Genomic DNA, 26750 nt, shown 5'->3' with positions numbered 1-26750 from the left:
AAATTGCTGTTTCTTCTCCTCTGAAAGCCTCTGCTTATACCAAAGTTGAAATAGTGGGAAAATTTCAGAGCAAAGAGAAGGGCATAGGAAATGGCTGTACTCACTCACTCCAACTTTGACTTTGGGGCATGGAGGGAGTATAAGAGGAAAGAGAAGTTTGGTACATGGCCTTTTCCCTTGCTTCATCCACTCCCATACATCCCTCATGTACTGGTTGAGGAGAGGATGAATACTGATTGCTGTTGGCTCCTTCTGCTGAGAGGTGGGGGATATCACTAAGTAGAGTCTTGTATACAGGGACCTTAAAAGTGGCTTTTAGTTTAAGAGAGTGATGTTTGGTGGACCTCTGTGGGATTTTTTCATTAGAAGAACAAATAGTTAATAGGAAGACAAGGGAAGAAAGGGAAGCAGGAATGTTCCCCCAGGTGATGCAGACAAGGTGCAGCTGAGAGGGAAAGAAAACAGTATTAGAATGGGAGATTGTGATTACAGTTTTTGCATTATCCTGCTTTTGATTTTTCAGTTGTTTTCCTTTAAAGAGCAGGTCGTTATGGTGGGATGCAGAAACACTATGGTACCAGGGAATGTTTATCACTGGTTTGTTACCACGTGAATTAGAGGGTGGAGCTGTCTGTACAGTTTTCAGTGTAAAACATAGAAGCACTGAGCTGTAAAATTCAAAAATACAAACCCAGCTAGCTTATCAGTATACATCAATACTCAGAAGATTCAATATTATTTGCTTATTTGTTAAGCTGGCAAACTCTCCTTTAAAATATGTGACTCTCCTTTGGAGCAGAGGCAATAAGCCATCTGGTTTAGTGTAAATTAACTGTGAGCAAACCTTCTTACAGAGCAGAAGCAGCAAAACAGCTTTTGTAGTTATATTTTAAACATTCCAGTTGGTGCAGAAGTTGGAATCAGTTATGACTACTGTGTTTTGAATATCAATTTGTTGTCTGCTTAATATTTTTACGATGATCCTGCTATTGAAACAGCAACAAATAACTTAAAAGAAAGCTTCAAATAGGTAAGTTTTTACATGCTGAAACAAGTGACCTCCCTAGCTAGCAGATAAAATCAAAGAGCCACTAATAAAAAAATTCCAGAAGCTGGAGGTGATAAATTTGTTTGTTGTAAATGCTTGTTTGAATATATTAATATTGCACAATGTAGCCAAGTTGTACTTGCAAAGCATATTTTTATCATTTCTTGGAGGTTTTCTGTGGTCTGTTTGATAGGACACTGTACTTGGAAATAGCTGTTGGGAATGAGATACATTTGCAGGACAGATTTAGGTGCCTTATTTTTTAGAGTCCTGTTTATACTTTAATACGGAATCAGAAGAGAAGGAATTTGTCATTTGGCACAGTGAAAACTGATTAGTCCAGTTCAAATGTAAGGGTAGTATACATCCAGTGTCCACATGATGAGTTGCCTCATCTTCAGGGATTGTGGACTTGCATTGTGGCATGCTTTGCTGTACGTTGTATTGCTGAGGCACACACTAAAGGTTAATCATAGAATGGTTGGAGTTGGACCTTAAAGATCATCTAGTTCCAAGGGACACCTCCCACTAGATCAGGTTGCTCAGTGAGATACTCTGTCATGTCTCTTGAGACTGCAAAACAAAGATCTGTTTTCTTTGCTCTGTTAATTAACTGATTGGCAGGAAGCTGCTTGGATCTGGTGTTTCATGGACCTCTCATGGAGAAGTTCTTTAGACTAGTGAGTCTTTACTGCATTCCTGCTGATTTCACTGAGCTGAAGACTCCCAAGACAGGCTGTGGGGGTTATTCTGCAGAGTTAATCCAGTTCTAAAGTGGATTACTAAAATCAAATCTCCTTAACTTTAGGCATGCACAGTAAAGCATGACACTTGCATACATGCTTTTCTGTTGGAGATTCCTGCATTCGTGCAAGTTTTTAGCAGTTCTCAGCACTAATTGTGGTTACTGTCCATAAAGGTTACTGAACGTACACTCATATTTTTGTCAGCAACAGTACAGGTTGTGATCATAATTTGTCTCGATGAATTCAATTTATAGCAAATGAATAGTGATGATTTTATAGGGTATTTTTTAAAAAAATACTGAGTTTAAACCACTGTCACTACAGCATATTACTGCACTGTATCTCAGTTCACTGCCAAGTATGGGTGCACAGTGCAAAAGTTCACACAGGTGTTAAGAAAGCATGATCTCCTTTCTAAGGATTAGCAATAACATAAGCAATTTGGAAGCCAGTTGTTATATCAATAATATGAAAATGTGTTCAGAGGTAAATGTTTGTACATACCTACAGTCGGTGAGATTTGTATATTTTTGGAGTGACAGCAAAGTAGTATAATGTAACTATCTTATCTGTTTCTAAAGATGATCTGGAGGTTTCAGGTGCTTTTTACTTAAGCGTGTGTGTTATAGGCTTCTTAATGTTTAGAGAAAAGCAGAGTGTCCTTGTTTCCTTTTTTTTTTTTTCAATAAATTAGATATTACTCTCACTGGTTTATCTGTATTTTGCAGACTATTATTGTTATGCAGAATAGCAGCCTACTAAGAAAATCTTCCTTGTGAGAACCGCAGAAAATCAAATTTTGTTTTAAGAAATCCAGATATTGTAATAGAACAAAACATGAGAAATGTTTTGTTCCCAAGGAGTCTAATTTGAAATAATTTTAAATGATTCTGTTAGAAAAACCACTAACCCCCAAATCCTGGCAGATCAGAATGAGTACACTATGGATTTTGTTGAATTGATTGATATAGTTGCTAAATTTTAATTTCATTTACTCTAAAAGAATGATGACATGACTGTAAACACCAATATTACAGACTGATTGTATTTAGAATAGCATGACACAGGCTGCAAAAAAAGCCCAGTATAGTGTAAAAGTTGTGGGTAGGACTGAGACCATCAGGCATTATTTGCTTGAGTATCTTACCAGTAAGGATAACATGATTATCCCAAGATGTAGAACTGCAGGACCGTAGCATGTCTTAAGAAAGAACTATATTCATCTCTGATGGGTTTGTATACACTCCTCCAGACTTCTAAAACTTGTGAGAGGGTCTGAGGTGCTGAGGTCAGTCTGTGGGGCCTTCGTAGCTCCTCCACATTGTGCTGGTGCCACCCAGGGCAGTGTGGTGAGGAGGTGGGGTAAGGAGAGGTTGGCAGCCTAAGACCATTGCACAAGCTGCAGTATGAAGGCATTACAAAGCAAAAACCGTGGGGAGGGTATGGAAAGGCTACAGGATGAATGCCATAAAAGAACTTCCCCCGCAGCTTGCCTGCAGGTTTGGGAAGACTAGATTTACTGAGGGATACTGTAAGAACCTGGAGAGACACAAGAGCAATACGTGGAAGAGCAGCCTTACTTTCTTCAGGAGTGAACACCCAGCTATTTCACAACTAGTATGGGGAACAGTTTTGTCAGGTGCAGTCTCAGTTCTGCTCAGCAGTGTGTCTGGGTGAATCTGAAAAACTCCACAGACGCCCTCAACTTTGCCCGAGTCAGTTGCCTGCTGGCTTTTATACTAGAGTCCTTAAGAAGCACTGCTGCTTGAGCTGTTTTCAAAAGTGGAAAATGTGTCAGTTGTCCAAGTGGCTGAGGGAGAGGCATCAGAGGAATAGATTGCTGGAGCAGGGTATGTTCAGGAGAAACAGAAGCCGGGAAACACTTAATCGTATAGCTCTTGAGAATGCTACTGGAAACTGTAGGCTTCCCCACCAGGGCCCTGGGACCACTGTTGGGTCACAGGTCTTTTGCAAGAAATCCCATGTTGATATTACTGGTTTTCCTCTGAGCAGGCACAGTTAAGTAAGGATAACAATTAGAGCAGGTCATGAGAGAGCGGCATTTCCTTTCTAGAGAAGGGAGCATTTTGCAAAATGCCACAGTCAAGACTTTATAGAAGTGATGGCTCTCAGCTGACCTAGGTTGTACAGTGATTAAGCTGTGGAAGCTTGTGGCGGGCTTTCTTGTCAAAACTGTTTGTGCCAGACTTTTTGCCGGATGCAATAACATTGAATGGAGGATATTTTCCTGGATGTTATTTAGTAGAACAACTTCTCCCCTTTCCCTTTCTGTTTTCTAGCAGACTGTTTCCTTCATTGGTTGATCAACAAGAGATGTTGGTCAATTTTGAAGAAATTGTATAAAAACTGTGCAGTGATACATCTAAGCCATGATCTCATCTGTGGAGAATGAGAGCAAGATAAAAGTATGAAAGCCAGCTTTTAAAATGAGAATAACAAATCTTAAATCATGGCTAAACTGTTTAGTATCTTACACATACTTTTTCCAAGTAATCAGGGTACAAGAAAAAGCAAAACAAACTGGTTTAGCTCTTTGTGGAGTGATGTCAGTATGGCTCTCATGCCTCTTGCTGAATGCACAGGATATTTTTCATTGGAAGATAACAGCAACATAAGTATGTTGTTTAGCTATAGTGTTAGTCATTGTGACTCTTCCATCCACACTGTGTTCAAGGGAGACTATTTAATTTGCAGAGTGCAAAAGGTTATCTAAAGTAAAAAGGTTATTTTACTTTCCTTTAAGACATGCACCCTTAACAGTAAGTACCAGGAGTTTGTTTCTAGAATTGCTATCAATGCATCTTTCATCTCGAGGTTAGGATATCTGAGTAGACTCTGAATTATACAGCAGGATAAATTTTAGTCTTCAGGCTTAAAACAATGAGATTAAAGCAAAAAGCCATCCTGGTGTAAAAAGATTTTATTTACAATACCAGTGTCTGCTCTTTGTATCTCTACTCAGGAGTAAATTACATTTGACTCCTAAATCTCCAGTATAATTTACTGCAGTCTGTATTTTAAATTTATTTCTATGTGCATGCTATAGTCTAACGCTGCAGCTTTCCATGGCTGAAGGATGTGAGGACAGGCTTCTCTTCAGCTACGGGTGAGATGAGATACAGCAGTGCTAATCTCTAGCACATGTGAAAAATGGAGGTAATGAACTCAGAGAACAGAAAGTCCAGATACCAGCAGGCAGCTTCTATGTCAGCAGCTGCTGGAACAAAAAATGAATGATAATCATTGCAAGCCTTTTGGGGGTGCGTGAGGATTACAGGAAGGGGTTAACAGTATCCATGCATGTGTATCCATAGGCTGTGCTCTGCACATCAGATCAAATATTTATGAATGAAGGTCAGATGTGCCCCTTTCAGGAGGCTGTCCCCTAACTGTTTACAAAATACTGTTTGAAAAAGAACACAGCCAGGCTGAGTTACAACCTGACATCTCTAATGTGTCAGAAATGTGACATAATGGATTATGCCTGTGTTGGTGGGGTTCAGCCTGGCTCCCCAGTTGAGCCTCAAATGCTATTAATAGTAACACACTGAGTCATAGGAGCAAGAATGTCAGACTGCCTGGGCTGTGCTTCTCTTACACATTAGACTGCTAACAATAGAAAGCCAGCCTAGATTTGTTAGAATAGAATAACTACTTTTTTCCATGCGTGTGCCTGAATCTTTCTCTCTCTCTCTCTCTTAGTTTTTTATTTATTAAAGAATGTCACTGAATAAGAGAGATGTTCTGGGTGAGGCAGACTGGCTTGTTTAATTTCTTTCTGTTGTTCTGGGTGGCATTTATACAAAACATTTAGAATTTATTTACTGCAAATATTTTTAACGCTGTGTGCACGCTCTGATTTTTTTCCAGCAGGTATCAGCCATCTGCTGCTCTGTCTGGCTGATGCCTACAGCTTGTTTCTTTACATTAATTTCTCTCTCCCTACATATAGTGGCGTTGAGAAGGAATTCCCTTGTGGAGGTGTGAGCTCCAGTTCAAGTCCATCTCTCAAAGGGGTTACTCTGTCTCTGAGCTGATCATAGCCTTTGCTTTAGGGTGCAATATAAATGTAATTGCACCTCTGTCATGTAACCTAAAGCACATTTTGCACTGAGTTGTGGTCAAGTTGAATCTTTGGCCAATTAATCTGCCCATAATCTAGCCCAGAATATCTTTATATTTTGACCCAGTTCTCTACTATTGAGGTCATCTCTGTCTTTGGCAAGTCAGTTCATTTCCCTTTGTCATTTTCTCCACTTCTAAACCACAAATACTAAAATTTACTGTTCAAGCAAAGGCATGGAGACATAGATTTGTCTTGGTGAAGTCACTGGTAGCTAACTAGAATGAGGAATGAAGTAATTTGTAAATAAGGAAAAAGTGTCATATAGCAGTAGAGATAGAGGTTCCCCAAAATCTTGATACTGGCAGTATATATGTATTAAAAATAATACATATTAAGTAGTTTTTAATGGGCATTCAGGATTTCAGTGAGTCATATTTCCAAGCTTTATAACATAATGGAAATATTCTGAGTCTTCCTATAAGATGATGAGACTTGGCAATATTGTAAAGGGTTGGTTTGGTTTTTAACATCAGTTTACTGGCCAGTCCTTTCTCAGGTAGAGTTTAGTGCCTGGAAAACCATAAATTGGAAGGCCAGTTTGATGCCCAGATTTGACACTGGTGCTTTGTCTTCTTGGGGATGTGTCAGGGGGTGAAATTCCAGGTAGGTGCTGCTGTTTTAGTACTCTACTCTCTTCTCCATTCCATAAGTATTTATAGATATCATCTCAAAATGAATAATGTGAGAGGAGTTGTAGTTTACAATTATTTGGTATTTCAGAGTACCGCACTTCCCTTGACTCATACCAAAAATTTTGTCTGTGGTGCTCCCTGGATATGCTTCTAAACCCACGTGCTCACTGAGCTGTGATAGTTCTCATTTTTATTATTTTTATTGTTATTTCAAGGTAGTGAATACAGTTGGTATTCTGAGTTTGCACAAATTGTATGTTACTCTCTTCTGTACTCCCGTCAGAAGGCACTGAGAGACTATTTATTAGCATGTTTTGTGGTCTAGTGATTGGCACTTGGTAACAGCTCTAAAGTAAAACCAGGAGTGGATAAACAGTGCTCACCACAGAAAAGCCACTGTGCCGCAGCCTGCCTCAGCATTTGCCCATGTTCATCTTGTCTTTCCCCTCTTGATCCTGGCTCAGTTTGAGTAAATTAAATAAAAATAAATAGAATACAAATTCATAAATACCACTTTAGCTTTCTCTGTGTTTGAACAGCTTTCCTGTTCTCTCTCACATCTCCTCACTTGCAGTCTTTTGCCAGTCATTCAGGAGCAAATTACATCGCCAGCCCAGTTCTGCGAGGGCAGAGGAATGCAAGGTGGTGTCAGTGGCTGAATATTAGGGACGGTGGAATTCAGCATTTGTTCCACAGCAGCAGCTGTAGCTGGTTGTTTCAGCACAAGGGGCAGAGTCCACAAGCAGGGTGTGAGCTGCCATTAGCCATAGGAAAAGACCACCGTGGAAGAAGATAAAGAGGCGCAAGAAGAAAAGACAGTGACGAGCAATCGGATCTGATCAGATCTTGTGGGAAATCTGACCAAGGAAGATAATTATCTGAAATAAACTGCCTTTTTTTTTTTTTTTTTTTTTGGTTAATCCACCTCAGACAAACACTGCTGGAAAAGAGATTGTGTTTGAATTACTTCAGCTAATTCTTGCTGTTTCCACTACGAAGAAAATTTGTTTGCCATGGTGAAAGAAAAAGGTAATTATGTTTATTGATAGAATGCAGCTGAAACGACCTAATGTGCCAGCCATAATCACCTGAGGTTTAAACCTTCGAATTTAAAATGAAGCATGCTTTGATTGACGGTTGCTGTTTTCCTTTCTATAAAAGTGATGTGCCAAAACCTGCAGTGGATTTCATTGATTGTCTTTGTACCTGTTTTTAATAAGGGTAGAATCTGGAGCAGACGTAATTTAGAGTGTTTGCACAGCTGGGTTCCTTCTGTGTGTGCATGTGGTTTTGGTTTTTTTAATGTGGTTTTTTAACCGAAGTTTGCTGTTGACTGTTTTTTACCTGTATTTGCTACAGTTCAAAGAGCTTTGACCACTGAAGCAGCTTAAAATTTTAAAGATAAACATTGATACATTCAGCAAGTCTGGACTTGAGAGGATCATATTTTACTTTTTAATGAAAAAATGGATTATATGAGACTTTGTATGATGTTTGAATTTTGCAGCGGTAAATCAGATACCAATTTCAACTACCTATAAATAATATTTCAAGCATCCTGTTGAAGTATTTACTAGTCAAATAATTTAGAAATGGTTGTAGGGTCTTTTCTTGCAGTAATAGTGGTCTGTATCATTATGGAGATATGAAATACGTTCTCATATTTGAGTAGTGAATTGGATGCGGGTTTGGAGCATCACATTATCAGATTCAAACTGTTTTCTGAAGAGGAGGATCTGTTCTTTACTTTTGAGGACTCTGTAAAAAATAATGTGGGATAAATTCAAATTAGGGAAGAAACAAGTAGTATTGTTGAGCAAGAGTGAGCAGTTTTCAACTCTGAACGTCCACATTATGTTTTGTTTTGTTTTTTTAAAAATGCTGTAAATAAAATAAATTGAGTGAATTTAGCTTCAAAGATGTTAAGATTGAAGAGAACAGGACAAATGCCTCAGTAGCCTCCCATAGTGTGTCAGAGGTATCAGAGTTATAGTCATAACCATTATACAGTCTACTGATAATTTTTGCTGATGAAAAGCAGTAGCCCAGCATTAATAATATTGGCCATTTAGCAGATTTGAGACCCATTTCTTCACATTAACAGGATTGTTTTTATAATGCCAGTGGTGAACTGTTGACCTGCTAGTATCATAAACCATTCCAGGGATTATTTAAGTAGTAGTTTCACCCTAAATCCCTGAAAATGCAAGTTTCAGAATCATTTGAGTCAACTATGCCACTCATCTTTTCAGGAAAGTAAGTGTATTATTATTCAGTTTATTGTAATTGTTGCTTGTTTTCAAAGATACATTTGAAAATTGGGCTGCTGATTTTCTTGAAGCGTACATAAATGATGTGTAGCCTTTTTAGCTGTGTATTCAGTTTTGATCCTTTGATACATTTCCGTTCCCCACCCAGCTGATGCTCAGTTTGTTGGGCTCCCTGTGTTACATGGGGCTGTATGTTAGGAGTACTCTGTAAATACCATTTTAGCATGTTGCACCATGAAAAGCATCATATACCTGTAGGAAAATTAAAACAAGCCTGTAATTTTTGTAAAAAACATGTGGGAGGAAACCTCCTAGAGTAGTGTGTACAGTTAATGATAAAAGCTTGAAAATGTGCAAAAGACTTGTGTTTAAATTGCTTCCTTTACCTCTCCCCACCAAGTTTAATGCATTATTTACAATGGCTATTAATATTGATGTTGGAGGTAATTTTTTTTTTCTGTTCACACATATCATGGACTAAAATAACTAAGTGCTGTCTTCAATTTTGTTGTACAATTACTGATATTTCTTATGGCTGAAGAGTGAGAAAGGATAGTATAACTCTTTAGTATTTTGGTTTTCTACATTATTACTTTCAAATAATTTCTCCAACAAAGTTTTTTTTATTTCTTTTGTTTCTTCCTTGCCTTTTTTTTTTTTAAATTTTTAATTTTTTTTTTTCCTCTGCTTTAGATGAAGGGTGGGAGTTACTGCTACTTTGAAGCCACTACAAATAGCACTCTCTAGAGTGATACTCTTTACAAAATGCAGGCCAGTATAGTGCAGCTGGTACCCTCCCTTCCAGCCACTGCTTCAATTACTGTTTCAACAAGCTGAAAAAGCATGAAGTCCAGTGTTATTTCATAAACATGTTAACTAGGCACTGGAGGGGCTGGTATCAACTAGAAAAATGCAATTCCAATTCACTGAATTGCAAACCGGTTAGTAACAGTTTTTAGCAAATTAGCATGCTTCATTATGCTCATATTGTAGAATGATTTCAGTGTCTGCCTGGTTAGTTCATACACAAAAAAAATCCTGAGGCCAGGGTGTTTTCTGCTGACGCCAAATGGCGCTTCCTAAATTATGTCTGACTGATACCACATTTTCATGTCTCCGACTGTGTACTTATCTATTTCCAATTATGAGCCCTTATTATCTAGTTACTCAGCTAAATTATTGTCACTGTGTTGCATCCAAGGGCAACTTTCTGTTAAAGGATATACAGAAATAAATTTACATATGCATGTCTTGTTATTAATTCTCTTCTTCATTTCAAAACATATATTGAATAATTTGCATTCTTAGTGCTTCTATATTGAGGCTGATGTGTGAATTGTGAACCTGCTAGCCACGTTGCTGGGTGATATAAGTGTTGTAGCTTCATTTTCACCTTCATTACTTCACATAGTCTGAGGATTTAGCCCTGATTCTTGACTTCTTGACCAGTTGATAAGAAGACTGACCTTAACATTCACCTGCTAGTCTGTGAGAGCACACTGGGAATCAACTTTGTACCTGATGAGCTCTTGGATTAGATCACACATGGCCAAACCTATGAAAGTGGATTAGTATCTATTCGTGCCAAACTTCTCCATACTTGGAAGGATAAAGGGAGAAAAGAGGAAGGATTAAAGATATTTTGGCTTAAGTAAGTGGATACAGAGGCTTTATGATTTCTGTTCTTCACATACTGATTCTGTTGAAGGGTAGGTGCTGGCACCTACTGGGTACCAAGTTGCTGTAAGCGAAATTGTGTTTCCATGTTCTCCCAACTGTCTGTGGTTATTCAGTTGGTGCTGCCTTTCCCAGTAAGCAACACAAAAAATTTAATTCAGCAAAATGTTAACAACATTTGCTGTGTAATTTGGCTTATGGTCTAGTTCAGTCTTGCAGAAACGTTTAATTCTCTGTTGTTTTGTCTTCATATTTTTGATAAAGCATAGTATTGATACACCTTAAGGTTATGACTGAGAGAACTGGTTTTATTCTTGCAGTAGCTCCATTCTTGTCTTCTTTTCCATTCACATATCCCAAGAGCTATGAGTCTCCAAAGCAGCTTTTAGCCTAACTTTTGTTGTAAATGGAATCGCTTTAGATAAGCGTGCAAAACATTACCTGTGTGTTAATGTAAAGGTGTTCTCTACCCGGAACACTGTCTCTCCACTGCTCTGTGTATTTTCAGCTTTAACATTTATTCCCTGTGTGAATCACGAAAATGTTGAATCATGGGATTTGAGTCCTGACACTGTCTCAATGTCATGGTTGTTAATGAAACATAGTCTTGATCTGAACTCATGGCTTCGGAACTTTTAACCCCAGGTGACCTGGGAAAGTCTCCCCAAGTTTGTTGCTTTTGGAGCATATGACAAGATTATGCACTCACACGTTGGCAGGGGGAGGACTGGGAGGTTTTATTTTCTTTTTGCTTCAGTTTACTTAGTTTTAAATTTAGTTCTATTTGACAGTTTCCTTTTGGGGTTTTGTTTTGATTATGTCAACATGCTACCTTCTACAAGCCACAGAAAAGGCATTTTTAAAATATGCATAGTAGTAGATATTAAAAAAAATACTCTTGTAGTTAAAGTACTAAACTGTAGAACAGTTCTGTTTTGAAGACTCTTAAGGTGACCTTGGGGAAGTAATTTGATCTCTCCTTGTGTTAATCTGTAAAATGAGGGTAAGAACATTCCTCTTGTCTGTCTTGAGTGTTTGAATTTGAGATCTTTGGAGCAGAGAGTTTCTCCTACTTTGTTTCACAGCTACAACAAGGAAATTGGAGTCTTGGGATTTAGCTACTTCCAATTGTACAAAAAAAAAAAAAATCAAGTGGTGTGTGAATATCTTAGAAACATTTTATTTTTAAAGAAAAATCAACTGTAAAGGAATTATGTTTTTATTGGCAAATTTATGGTGTTGCTTGTTCTGTACTTTCTCTTTCTAAATATATTTTCAATATTAGGTTTCAAATTGCAGTTCTGGTGTGCAGCATTGATACTGAGAGAAACAAAAATAACCAAGGAGGTGCCAGCAAAGGCACTGCATATTTGCTGGAGATATTGGTTGTTTGGTTTTTTTTTAAAAAAAGCACTTAGTTCACATGAGGGTACGAATATTCATATCCAAAGAGTCGGGCAAGCACAGTGTGCAGTCCTGCCATGCCTGATGGCTTCCCGTGTTTCCCAGTAGTGAAATTCCATACATTCCTTGCATCCCAGCTGCATGTAGGAGGCAGCTCTCTGAAGATACGATGGCAGCTATTTTATATTGAGAAATGGGAGAACTTTTCCTGTTGATCTCACTGGAGGGGAGGGCTTAGTGGTTTCAGTCATTAAATATGAGACCACAGAGTTCACGGGTTCAGATAGTGGTAGAGGCAATTAAGCTGTTCCTCCATCTGAAACAGCGAGTGTTGTGGGCCAAAAACCCCAGTTTTGAGTAGGGGAGATTCAATCAGTTTAATTTATTGGCAATTAATAAACTTTTAGTTACTGATTCTGACGTTGAAAGTAAAAGCAAGCAAACACACACTTGGAGAAACACACCTCAGCTTCTCTCTGGACATTTCTCCCTCCCCTTTCTGGTCTTCAGTCCCCATGCTACACATGATGCTCAGGACCTTTTCTGAGGCAACAGTGACTCAGGACGGGGGTCAGTGGACTGTTGTTTCTTTCATTTTGTTGCTCCTTTTTTCTTACTCAGTTATTTCACCCTGGGTTCCTCTGCTGGCTGCAGTCCTTTTAGAATTGTACCTCCTGATGAGTGTCCTCTCTGCCCTTGCTTGGGGCAGCTAGTTTGCCTCAGCGTTTCTCTTGCACTTCAGGCCCTCCTGCCCTGGCACTGTGTTTCTCTCTTACCTGTACTTCGGTGTCTCTCCTGCCCTAGCACTGTCTCCCATGTTCCCTCTGTTTTTCAGCATCCCTGGTGCTCTGGCATCTCTCTTGTGTGTCCTGCTGAGTGTCTCTCCTTTCTATATTTACTGCCCTTTTTAATATATATGTTTTTGCAGAGGTGCTTTGTGCTCCTCTGGTTCTGTTTTGATGTGCAATGGGTCCATTTTGTCCATTGCTGAGCTGATTGGAATCAGTTGTGACCAGCACAATGCAGTCCATGACCACCTTTTACATGAGTCACCTCTGCAGCACCCTCGCTACCAAAGCCTTGCTGGTTACGTTGAATACAAGTGAGTAGACTGCCAATTATATGGTTGGTTTTCTTGCATGAGAATTCAAAAAGCAAAGCTTTTAAAGACAGAGTCTTGGCATAGTGAAATTGTGCATGTTTAAAATACATTAAGCTAGGGCAAAGGAGTATTTTTGCAGAGGGAAGGTGGGAAGCTTGGTAGGAAAGAACTTGCAAGTTAGGACGGTAATTTGGCATGCCAATGTAGGAGAGTTCTTTTTGTGGAAAATTTAATGCATACCAGGGGAAAAGACCAAGTTCCACTCATCAGAATGTGCTGTGCCCTTTGGGTGGGAGAAGCCAGAGAACAGGATTTCGTTGTTTCTGGGGGCAATCCATAACTAAATTAGAAAGGATTATTTATAACATAGTTGGTTTTCCACCTAGAGAACAGTCAGTATTCCCAAAAGGATGATTAATCCTTGCCTTCGTTAAGTCTGGATAGCTTTCAGGCTCACTAGGGATCTGGCTGAGGAGAACACTTAGGCATTGTCTCAAGCCTATTCTGTTCAGCAGAGTGTCTTGTTGAGTCTAATGAATCACTGGGATTTAAAGCTAAGTGCGTGCTTCGGTACTGTCTCAAAGTCGGACTCCCGGTTTTGGAGGCTTTGTGATATTTTTGCAGCAAAGTCATGTGTTTTATTAATGGTGGTCAGTTTGTGTTGTATGTTAGCTGCATTGTTGCATAAGAGACAACAATGAGAAGAAATAATACTGGCTTTTATATGGGCTTATCATGAAGTGCTATAAACCCAGAAATGGTAGATGCCTTGTGTAGCTCAGCTGTGCATGTTACCTATTATTATGTTCCATACGGACAGGAAAACAGAAGCAGGAAAGCTGAGGAATCTCCTCGAAGCTGCAAAGTGAGGAACAAGTGCTAAAATTAGGGCCAAACCAAGTAATGCCAGCTGTTCAGAAGTGAAATGTTGCTGCATTTATGCTATATGAGAGACTAATAGGCAAGGTTCTTTAAACAGTGTCAGTGGGATAGCTCTCTAATTCCCAGTGCTGTTAGCACCAGTTTGATATCACAGATGTTAGTATAATCTACATTGCAGTATTGCAGAACTTTGTATTAGTTCAGGATCTGGTACAGAAGCAGAATCTTAAAATGTTATAAAATTAAAGAAGTGATCCAAATATAAATGCAGCCTTGCAGAAGAGTGACGATTATCTTTTATTGGTGCTGGGTCAAACAAGGGTCAATAAGTGGCTTATTTGTTCAAAGAAGCAGTTGCATTTGTTTGGGTTTTTTTTTCTCCCCAAAGGGATTTTAATGGGTTTCAGAGCGTCTACTTGCTATCCAGCACTTGAAGTGCTAGCCAGAGGAACAAGCTATATTCAGGAGTACTGTATCAGTCATTAGTGCTTTCTCTATGGTAATCCATTTACCATATAGTGTTAAAAGTTGATAGACTTCCAGAGCATACCATTAGTTATTGTTGAAATAATATACCTCAAGGAATTGACTTTTACCCTGCAAATGTTTGTAAGGTCTAGGTGCCAACATGAGCAGTTAACCACAGGGCAGGGGCTCTGAAATGTCTCTTTATCAGCAATGTACATGGCAGGCTATCCTGGGAGTCGGGAGCCACATGAAGTATGTTGCTTATGAATGCGACTGTCTTAGTTTGAGGCTGCATAGCTCAGTCCTTAGAAATGCCAGAAGTGTGGTAGCAAATGATGGGCATTTACAAGGTCCTTGATTAAAGGAGAGATTCTAAGTGTGGGGGACAGAGCTTCCATGGTTTAAAAACAACGGCTGAGGACAGGTCTCTGCCAAGGGTCTTGTACGAAACCCTTGAGTGAGATTGCCAGTGGTAACTGAGGGGAGATTTTACTACAAATCCTTTTTTGACATATCTTGGCGAGAGGCCTATTTCTGTGCAGGCTTTCCCTTATTTTTCATACACGCAATCAAACCGCAGCAGTGATACGTCATTACAGCGATACGGAAAGGTGTCTGCGAGATCACTGTCTTAAGTAGGTCAGTGGTCCTCCTCAGATAATCTCAGGGTAAACAACAGGAGAACTGTTTTTTTTTAAAGTAGCATTTTTATATTGACTTACTTTAAAAGGAAATTTAACTATATGGAATACTTTTGGCAGCCTCAAAAAAGGAAGCATAGGGGAACTCTAACTACAGTTTGTTGCTGCTGAATAAAATCCCCACGTGGGTTGCTGTTAAGGTAGCTAAGAGGCCTGTTTGACATTTAAGTGCTATTATGGGTAACCACCACTCATCAGTAAGCCAGAATTTCCATGCTGTCTGGAAAAAGCAATTGCTTTTTCTGCTAACTTCAGCAACTTGCTTTTGTGCAGCCTTGAGGATCCTTGAGGATTTGCAGTCAATAATTTGACACTTCTGTTTATTCATTGTTTTGAGTAAGATTTTGATACGGACAACAAGTGATGTGTATGAGATGGTTGCTGAGAGTACTCTTAGGAGCTCTTGAATTTCTAATTACGCCTGTCCTATGTTAGGAAAAAAACCGAAACAAAATACTTGTTTGAAATAGTGACTGAATCTTCTTGTATGGTGGGTGTGTGGAAGGCATATCAAAGAAAATTATTTTACCACTTATAAGACTGATAAACAGTTGCTACATGTTACAGACTTGCAGATGCTAGGTGTGAGAAACATACGCTTAGAATGATCCTCCAACCCTTCAGTAAGGCATTTTGAAGGGTGAACTGATTGTCTTGAAATACTGTCCCTTGGTAACTATTGTGCAAGTAAAAGCAGAGAACTTTTGCAGGTGTGATGAAGATCAAAAAGGGCATTCTCAGAGTGTTAGAGAAGACAGTCTGGGTTCACTGTCCTTTTATCACCCAATTTGTATTGTGATCCATTTTGTGAAAAATTGCTCTGTACTGATACTAATAGAAATATGACAGACTAAATTCACTTTGTGCTTCTTCCCTTTGGTTTGCTAACCACTAATCAGTAATCCATCTGTTAACAATCATGTTGAGTAATGAAGTTTTTGATTCAAAGACTGGCTTAGCTTAGTCAACATTTGTTTCAACATCATCTGTTTCACAGCACGTCTTAGCTTGATGCATACTTCATTGTAAGATAGTGCCTTTTCATTACTGAAAATAGTTTTAAAACTGCCTATTGCTTTCCCTATTTGAGCTTACAACAACTCCTGATCACACTCAGTTAACAAGCTGTTCATGACTCTTCTTTTAAAGGATTGTAATTTTTCTTAAACAGTAATTGTCATGTAAGATATGTCATGTAACAAATATAAATTGAATAATTTTGTCAAGTCATTTTGTTTCTACAGTATAGATGCTATAGAATATGCTCTTGTTCACCTACCAAATGACCAAAGACAAACACACGTGAACAGACAAGGTGGAAGTTGTTGCTCAGCAAATGAAGGGTAGTACTGCTGCTGTTTTAGAGAATGACAAATTCTTATAAATAGGTTCTGATGCTTTTGTGTTGAGAACAGCATCAATGATGCTACTACAGTTTGACTGGATTGCAGACCTGAGTTAGCAGTAAGGTGTATTTGTACCTGACAAACTGAGAAAGTGCTCAGGCTCCTGATGGGTTTGAAGCAAGAGAAATCCCAAGGTGCCTTGATAGTCAGGCATAAGTGCCTACTGAAAACCAGTAAGACTTATGCTTTGTCACCAAGAAACTGTGAAAACTGTACACTAAAGCTATAGAATATCAGAATCTGTGGTGTAATCCCCAGTGCATCCAGATAAGGTTATAACCCTTAAGGAAATGCAACCAAATTTTCTTAAAATCACAATCACTATCAAAAGCATGGCAAACTGCATCCATCAAGCACATTTACTTTAATCACAGAACAATCACAGCTTTATTTTAGGACACAGACTTTTTGTGTATGTTGTAGAAGGTGATTGCTTTTCTGATACGATCAAGCAGTTGCTGGTGTTAAATATTTCTCTTAATACTGAAGCACTGATATGCATAAATCTTTATAGGACAAAGGCCTTAGGCCCTGATCTTGCAGGCTGTTCTGTGGGGAATTAATTGCAGTATCAAAGCTCTAGATAACAGAGGAGGGATGAGAGAAGGATAGGCAACAGCAGGCAAAATACAGAGAAAACAAGCATGCTTGAAGTTGTGTTCTAAAACTATGAAACAAATGTGTTTTGTTTTTTTTTCCTACTGTATTTTAAAGCTCATTATTTCCTAGTCTTTTTTACACGCTGGTATGTATGTGGCACAAAGCTTTTTATTTTTTTATGTAAATAGCATAGGACTCACTCTGTTTTTAAGTTACAGTTGTTAACAATTTGAGTTATTACCTGTCATTTGTCTCCCTAAATTTTTTTATTTCTTTCTGTTGGCTGCATCAGCTCTATCCATATCTTGTGCATGCTTACAGATATTTAGGAAAATGTTTAGCTTTCTTACTTTAAAATAGTATGTTTCATCTTTTCTTTTTACAGTTTGATTCCTGGTATTGAAATCTTTGCATCACATTTTCAAGCAAAATAAGTTTGATATCTTCATATACAGCATTTTCTCAAATGTTTTTCTTATGAAGTATCCTAAGCTATCATCCTAGTTTTAACTAGTTAAACTTGTTAGTGCCTTTATAGCTTATTTTTCCTTTTAAAGAATCTATTTCTCAAGGTAGCAATGCACCCCATTTCTAGGCTGGACATGTGCCTTTTCCTCTGTTTAGTGTTTTGTGAAAATCTTTTAAGTTGTTACAGTACCTGCCAAGGGGTTTGGTGGCTGGTGTGGAGAGAACTGATACAAATCAGTTCATTACTATCTTGTGGCGGGCCGCATATCTGGCCACGAGTTGCTATTTTGAGGATAGATACCTGTGGTGTACTTTGTTTACTGTAGCTGAAGAACTGAGGCTGAGAAGCATATGTTATGGTGATAACTGAATAGGCTACATTAAAAAAGTATCAGTTTTTCTTACGTCTTCTCTTTGTTGAACAAGTTGAGAATAAGACCAGAGGGCTGGGGGATTAATAGTACTTCTTTCTGGATCTAAACCAGAACAGATGTGGGCTGTGCTATTCATCTTCACATGACTTTCTCATGTAAACCAGCCTTCTCTCCTGCTCTGCCCCACTTGCTAAACTCTAACTTTCATCCCACCAACACCCCATAAAAAGGAGCTTGAGTTAACATTGGGGAGAGCTGCTGATCTCTTGCCCTGTCAGAATGAATGTGTTGGCCAGCTAGTACGCTCTCACACGTATGTATCGCCGTGGTTAGGGCACTAGCTTTAACAGTGCCAAAAGAGATACTGTCCTGAAGTGTTCTGGTTGCTGCTGTGGTCCTGTTTGCATCTGCTGTTTTCAGCAGCAGGTTAATTGTAAGGGGAAAATAACAGTGCTTCTATGGAAAATATCAGAAAAAAAATTGAAATTATGGCAAATAACTATAAGCGTTAAGATTTTTTTTGTGCCTTTTAAAAAAATAGCTACTCCAGTTATATATAGACAGTGAAAATAGCTTTAAGACAAATTGGCACACTGTAGGAGTAATACAGATAAATTTATAGGAAGAGTTTTAAAATTATCCTTCAAATATGATTTGAATGGCAATAGTATGAGCAAGCTGCAGTCTAGGATTTTGCCTTAGGCTTTTTCATACATGTGTAGGCATGGAGCTCACTGGTATCTCTTTATGGAAGTACCTCCTTCCAGGATGTCCTGGAATTCCTGAAGATCCCTGTCTGATACCTGTGGCTAGTGTCTGCAGTACTCCTTTATCTGTTGCTGACAGCTGGGAGGTTTGATTTCAGTCTCAGTCACTGCTTGGTCACCTTAGCTGATAGGATTCTTACAGATTTAAGATTCAGGAACTGAGTCTGCAGATAAGTAAAATGACACTGCATTTTTCATCCCTTCTTTTTAACAGCTATTACAGTAACTCCTCAAGGCTACACTGTGCTGGGCTTTTACGATAGAGGAATTCCTCAGAGTGTACAGGCTACAGACAGACAGGTTTTACAAACCAGAGGTTACAGACGTTCACCTCTACGAGCAGCACAAAGAGCAGGAGAAAATTACTTCTCCTCTCTTCACACAGAGAGCATGGAGAAGAAGGGATAAGCCAGATCTGGTTCTTGAACTTGATTCTCTGGTGCCTCTCTAGTGCCTTTCATTCCAGCTTTTTTCGCAGCTTGTCGTCCTGTGCACAGTGCCTACCTGCCTACCTCTGTCCTGTCCTAAGCAAGCAGCTGGCTGCCCAGCTGGAGTAACACTACCACCACTTGACAGTGTCAGACACTGAGAGAATTTTGATTTTTAAACCTTCAAGTTTTGAACTTCAAATCCTGTCTATTAAGAAATAATAGCCTCCAAAGCTGTATCAGGTATTAGAGGGAGAGGGCAGAGAGCACTGCTGCCTGTGGTAAGATTTGGTTGCATTCGCTGTCTTGGCAATCTCATTTTACTTTCATTCCTGAAAGCAGAAAGGAGTGAGGAAACTTAAAACAGGCTAGCAAAAAACCCTATGCAGTAGTTTCACACCATTCAATCTTTGCTTTATTTTTTCTTCTTAATAGTTCAGTCTTCAGCCAAGAAAACACAGCAGCTAATTGGAAGTGCTGTCTGTATTAGGCCGCTCTTAAAATATAAAGGACACGGCTGTGAAATCCTGTGAGTCCCCTTGCCTGTGCTGCTATGGGCACAACATGATCTCAGTGCTGTGCACAACAGCCAAGAGGTTGTGGAGCTAGAAGTCATAGAAATTGTATATCCTAGCATAAAGTTTGAAGTCACACCTGCTACAACATGGTTAGAGTTGACTGAGTGTAAGTCCAAGTTCATTTGTGAAGGTAGGCCTGCAAATGTGAAAATGACAAAAATTTATTTTTAGAAGAACAATAGCCTATATCCTCCTCCTGCTTAATTTAGAGGAAGCTACTTTTTACTTCAGTTTAGAGCAGAACTGAACCCATCTTATTTTGCTGTGACCTCTGCTTTGCAGCATACGCATAGCAAGGCATTTCCCAGAAGCTTCTTTCTGACTTCCAATAAAAAGCTGAAGTATTCTGTGGCTTGCAGCAGAGACATGGAGTCTTGCCAGCAAGAATCTGCAGCTAAGAGTCACTTAGCTTGAGTCTTTGGTTTTCTAACAGTTCTGTATTCAGGGAGAGAATCATAAATATGGGAGGCTGCAGTATTTATTTTCCTTGTTTTCTTTTATTCAGCACTACTCTGTTACTCTTCAGGTAGTTGCTGTAATTTCCATTTCAGAAGGGTTTGGTATCAGTGCTGAGGTCCTTTTTCTGACTGATGCAGCAAAACATATAATTGCTATTAAACCTTTGTAGAATTATCTGCTCTACATAAAGCACCACTGACAGGACAGTATTAAACTTTGCACAGCAAATTAATTCTTCCATTTTGCTCACAAAGTGCCTTGGGTTTCTTATATGAACACTGGGTTGTTACTGGTCTTTCCTCTCTCTCTCTCTCTCTCTCTTTAATTATTTATTTTTCTTTGCAGATCTGGGATTATTTTGAGATGTTTTGATAAAATGCAGTGAGTGTCCTCAAGCTGACCAAGTTGCTTTGAATTTATATCAGTATAGTGCAGTTGCAAAATTGAATGAAATCAACATTTCATGATTCACAAGGATATGTAAGGAATGACAGAAATAATGGTGGTATGTCTATGGAGTGATGTTAGCACAAAGCAAGACTCCAGTGACACAGACAGTCTTCCTCACAGAAGAAGGTGCTATTGATTTTTTTTTGTTTGTTTGTTTTTGTTCCCCCCCCCAATTAAACGATGTAATCCAGACTTCCCAGTTATCCCAGTCAGTGTACATGTTACTCTGAGTAAATCGGATACTTAATGGGACATTGATTTGTCTTGCTGGAAAACCAAATGAGCTTAAGAAAGCATTAATTATTTATCAATTATTCATTTAAGCTGGCCTTGTAAGCAAGAGTGGAATTCTCAACCTAGCTTGTCTAGAAAAGTTATTCCATGTGTATCTCTCACCAGAGATTTTGTTCATTAATAAAGATTAGACTTCTGTAGGTACTGTAGCTTTCATAGTTAATCTTGAAAAGTGCTGAAGAAATAAAAGACTAAACATTCAAGGAAGTTGTTGTGCCTGTTTGATCCGTGTGCCTACTTCCAGCATCCCTTTGTTCAAGTGCAGACACTGCACTAGTTTAACTAGAGCCAGCTTAAGAAAACAGTTCAGTTAGTAGCCTAGGAACCTTTGATGGAATGACATTTGCTTGAAACTAGATCCATTGTGTTAGTAGGTGTTTGCACCTTTCTGATGTGAGCGAGACTGATAGATACATTTTGTTTAATCTCGCACACAATTTGTATGTAAACGATTATCGGTTCACATCAGTGTACTGGAACTGATAAATACTTGACTTGTGCTTATATTACACTATCTGTACAGCAAATAATGCATTTTATGATATGAAGACAATTGTGACCCCCAGTACTAAACCAAGAAAGTGTTGCTCTGGTAGCATCTCTCCCTCAGAAAGTTGATAATTTATATTTTTTAAAATTTCTTTTAATGTGGAGGATAGTCGTGGTGTTAATATATTCGGATCTGAGATTTCATTAAAGGCAGTGCAGCTCTTCAGGTTAGTGTTTGTCTACTCATGTACTTTCCAATGAATGCTGCGTCCAGAATTTTGGCTGATGTGGCATATGTGACTGTCGGGACTGACTTACTGTCTTAAGTGCTTTTGCGACTCTTCTCATCCTGGTGCGTGAGAACCTTGTCATCTCTATTATTCTCACAGCAGGGTAAGGCTAGCAGTGCTTTTACACCTGGTTTAGTCAGGGACATTCAAGACACAGAGGAACTAAAATATTTAGATAACCTAATTTTAAGCTGATAGGTTACAGGCTCGGAAACTTAGCTGAATTTAACTGACATTAGTCCTTTAGAGTTAAGGGCATGCCATCCAAAAAGCCCAGATACCTGTTGTAGAGCAAGGGTTAGAACCTGCATTATCCAGTTCCTAAATTAATGTTCTATCACTAATTACACTGGCTGGATTCTATTAATTTTTTAGTCATCATAGAGTTGCTTTATTGTACCATTGCTGCTGGTACACAATACCTGAGAATATATCCTCTAGTGTGCAATTGATGTGATGCAGGCAGAACGGAAAATATTACTGTGTCAAGATGTGCAGTACCTGTAGAGGGATGAGCCTAACTCCCAGTTCAGGGTTTTCAGGCCCAAAGCAGCTCATGATATACATGTCCAGTAAGCTGGCTAGTTGTCAGTCAGAAACATTTAAATAAACTGCTTATAGAGGTGTTTCTCTTTAATTCCCTTTTCTCTCCTCACTGTATAAAGGGTCACCTCTGCCACTGGGAAGCCTTGTGTGTATTGCATATATCCAAAGGAAAAAGCTTACAACCAATTCCTTTCAGGAGAGCAAAAGTCAATTACTCAATCGTGACCTACAATGCCAAATTGAGGCCAGTAAGACAAGCACCATAATTAGGTTCTCTTAAGAGATCAGTCTGGAAATAACAACTAGCAGTATTCATTTAAATGGCTGTAAATGCAGAACTGGAAAGAAGTTATATCACCGGACCAGTCTTGAAAACATTTATTTACTCTGTAGTAAAGAGCAAAAACTTGTCTTTCAGATCAATACCAGAAGATCCAGATGCTGGCATGAAGAATATATTAGGGTGTCCTCCACATGTGAGTTTGAGAGAGCAGAATGTTGCAGGTGGAGATTTCACACTGCAGCATTTAAATCCTAAGGAGAGTTTGCCCACATCCTTGATACAGTTCCTCATTTGAGCAACTTTAAAAATTCTGTTACCTTTTCTTCAGTTGGCATCAGGCCCATCTCTGTCTGGATCTGAGAGGGAATTTTCCTCATAATAATTTAATTTGCTAGCACTTGTCTCCATGTTTGTCTCTTATTTTCTTTGTTTCTCTTTGCATAAACTATGTGTTTCCTTGGTTACAAGTTAATAGTCTTGTTTGGAAGAATAATAACTTCCACTCCAGAAATAGTATTGCATTGCAGACTATTAGATGAGGTTCACTCAAGGCAAGGCATTTACTGGGCTCTTACTTAAATGGAACTGCTAATTGAAATACTGTTTGGCATTGCCAACTACATTCTGTTCACCGGTATGGGCTGAATAACTGCTCAAGGGAAATAGTTGAAATGAGGCTACCAGAGGAGGAGATATTCAAAACTTTGAGCTTGAGTAGAAGAATTCAGCCATTTCCTGTGAAGTTTGGAGGTGGAGTGGGGGCAGGATGAAGAACAAAACAGCACTACCATATTACTTTGGCTAGATTTACAGCAGAAATTATTGCTTATTTGTTGTCCTCTATTCTTGGTGCTGTTACTCCTGTAATCACATTAGGCTTTTTTATTATTAATCTTGTATTTATATAATGCAGAATGATAGCAGCATTTCTTCACTAAAGCATTTATAAAGGAGAGTAATACAAAAGGACTTTTTTTCCCTAGAAAGTCATTGAGGAAGGAAATATGCAGTAAATATGAGCAAGATGTCTGTTATGTTGCTGCATCAGCGGTAACCTGAAAAAAACATAATCCTAGCTGGGGAGATGTCAGGAATTGATTGGAAAAGGAACAGAGCTCCAGAAGAAAAAATAAAAAATTGACGATGATTCTTAGTGGCAGTGAGAGTGATGTAGGTGTATCAGCAGTCAGTCCTTTGCAGGCCAGGAAGAGCAGAACAGGAATCGTGTAAAGACAGAGGTGTGGGTAGAGAGGTGTGTTTACTCTGAAATGTTCTGATGAGCATCACTAGTTTGAGAAGAATATTGTGAGAACAACTTTCTCCTGCTAGAGTGGGATGTGGGAGGGAGATTTGAAGGAACATAGTTTTGTTTGGGAACATTCTGAGTAATACTTTCTACTTCAGACAGTATAGTTGAGATTCAGTCTTGATCTAGATTACACCCATGTATTTCTGTTGGGGCCTTAAGCTGCCACAAGACACATCTGAAGAGAAAGGGAAATGTTTTTTACAGAAGCCAAATGTGGAGCAATAAAACTTTTATTGCAACAGTGAAATACACAATAAAGCTGACACAAACCTTTCCTGTTCTATTGAAGCTCTGCTCAGGGCTGTATGATCAACTATCAGTACCTGGGATTTTGTGTCTCTGACAATATTGCAGATGCTTTGGTCATTTCTGTCTACTCATAATATCTCTTAATTTGCATTCAGAGAGTCATTTCAGCTAGAATTAGTGGGAGTAAAAACAAATGACATTGGCTTCTGTTCTCTTTAGATATGCTTTCCCTGTGTTAGGTATGTGCTGTAGCAAAATGGAGATGTTTGTAGTTTATATTTAATATAGTCATTTGCATGCAAAGTCAGGCTGCCTGGTTCATCTCGTTTCCCAAAACATGATTTGGAATTGCTTTCCTTTCATTCTTTTTGCTTGGACTGTATTCTTTCTTGGATTAAAATAGCCCAGTTCTTGTTGCCTTGTGTGCTCATTGAATGGTTTGCACACACTCATGTTCTTGGAAAGGAAAGCTTAGGCATTCTGAAACACTTTGTGCACTGAAACTGTGAAGGGAATTTCTTCATGTCTTTCCATGGTAGCCTCAGTGGAAAGAGGTAATAGTTGATGTGAATGGCTTAAACTATGGGTTTGTGAAAAGGCTATATTTTTAAAAAATGGTGACGACTTTTTAGAGGAGTGTAAAATGTGAATAGATACATTTGTATCGTGATGAAAAGTGTCTGAGAACACAGGTTTATTTACAGGAGAAAATACTTTTTTTGTCTGGGTTTAAATCATATTTTTTGTTTTACAGTGGCCCATCCTCAGGAGTCTCACCATCCCTCTGAAAAGCCGGTCATCCACTGCCATAAATGTGGGGAGCCATGTAAGGGCGAAGTACTCCGTGTTCAAGCCAGACACTTCCACATCAAATGTTTCACCTGCAAAGGTAAGACCTTGATATTCATCTGTTAACAAAGAGTCAGTTTGTGCAAATGTACCTTGAGCCAGTGATGAGAGGTCATGTTTCCCGTGATCGGCCAGTTACGGGATATTCTCATTGCTTAGTATCTGAATGATTTGTAGGTGGGGGAGGTAAAGAATGGGGGGTGAAATGCCTGATTGCACTTGTACAAGCAGCAAAGTGATCAGCACCACACAGAACAAATTCAATATACAAACATCTACAATTTAATAGAAAAGAAAGATTATATGAGACATTTGATTTTACTGGGGGGGGGTTTGGTAAATCTGCCACTTCTAGAAGACTCAAAATAGCACATTCTGCTCTGAATACTTATGTGTTCATTCTTTTTCTTTTCTACTGTTCACTGTGTGCAAGCTACACAATAGATAATGATACCTGAAAGGGATGAAAAAAAAATCTTAGGTCTTTTTAATATTATTTTCTATTTTATTTGCTTCATCAGTTCTTTGTAGGCAGTCAGTTTCACATATTTCCAAAATAGTGAATTAGGCCATAATTAGACTCTGGCTGCTTTGGTGAATTTTTTTTCTGTTTATTTGCGAAATTTTGGAACAACCCTAAATATCCAAGTGATTTATGGAGAGTTACAAAATATAGAAAGTATAGCCCTAGCAGTCACTCAGAAATCCAGTGTAAATAGCTGACTTGGTTTCAAATGTTGTGTTGTATGTATTTCCATATATGGGGCAAGGGTATGTTTAGACTGTATAATGTGATGAGGTGAAAAGGAATATAGCATAAAAATACTTAAGAAAATTCTGTCTTTCTGTAGTTTTGGTTCTAAGTGCTTTTTCAAGCATTGTCAATACACGGATAAATTTTGGATTTTTTAAAAATTGTTAATAGCAACCACTCCCTTTCACTAGACATAGTTATGAGAATTAAAGTCCTTTTAACTGAATTGATTGCTGAAAGTAAGTACCTGCATTCAAATAAACTCACCAAAAAACCCCTGTCAGATACTGACATCTGAGAGAAACGTGCAGGGTGGTCACTGAGGAGTGTGTGCTGGGGCGAGGGTGAGCCTTAGCCATGTGTTTTAGGAGGTGTGCCTTCAGCAAGCGAGCAGTGCAGGGGATGGTTACAGAAGGGAAAGGAGCAGGAGATAAGAGGTATCTGTAGCAGCCGTGCTGACACCATGACCCTCAGAAAAAGCTGTGTTGGGGCTTTTAAGCCAAGCAGCTGAAAAAATTTTCTTTACTTGCTTTTCTTGTGGTTGGATTTTGCCTAAGTTCAAGAAATAGCAGTATGTGTGCACTGTATATGTGTGCATATCTATACATACTTGTGTGCGTAAGTATATACATACACACACGCTTGCTGAGGGCCTCCATTATAGTGGGCCTTCAGTTTTTGGGACTGGGCCTCCTCTTTCTCTGAGAGGGCCACCACCTCTCACCCAGTCTCTGCTCTCTGGGCCTCCCCTCCCAGGGACTGGGATGCTCTGGGCATCCTGTTCTTTTGGGCCTGTCCGTCCCTGTGGACATCCCTGACTCTCTAGGTCTCCAGCAGCCTTATCCTCTGAGCCTCTCACTGCTCCAGGCCTCCCTGTGTGAGCGAACCTCCCTTTCCAGCCCCCTCACATGCTTTTGGGGCTCCCGGACTCTCTGGGCCTCCCTCTCCACAGGCTGGGATTTTCTGGGACTCCCACTTTTATGGAGGCCTCCCATTTTTTTGAGCCTTATTCTCTTGGAGGCTCTGGTTATGAGCCTCCTGCTCTCTCTGGGTTTCACTGACTCTTGTTCTGAGTCTCTG

General features: G+C 39.0%; 1 protein-coding gene across 2 annotated transcripts in view; it reads left to right on the top strand.

Moving 5' to 3' along the window:
* The window catches only part of ABLIM1 (actin binding LIM protein 1), a 153477-nt gene that overhangs the window by 7292 nt on the left and 119435 nt on the right, over positions 1–26750 (top strand). For both annotated transcript variants that reach the window (XM_074907795.1, XM_074907796.1), the window contains exon 2: positions 24822–24956. In XM_074907795.1, coding sequence (XP_074763896.1) covers positions 24822–24956 — 135 coding nt within the window. The remainder of the gene's footprint in view (positions 1–24821; positions 24957–26750) is intronic.

The sequence above is a fragment of the Athene noctua genome, chromosome 5, assembly GCF_965140245.1.
Source record: "Athene noctua chromosome 5, bAthNoc1.hap1.1, whole genome shotgun sequence".
In the NCBI taxonomy this organism is placed as follows: domain Eukaryota; kingdom Metazoa; phylum Chordata; class Aves; order Strigiformes; family Strigidae; genus Athene; species Athene noctua.
This window is presented reverse-complemented; position numbering and strand designations above follow the sequence as displayed.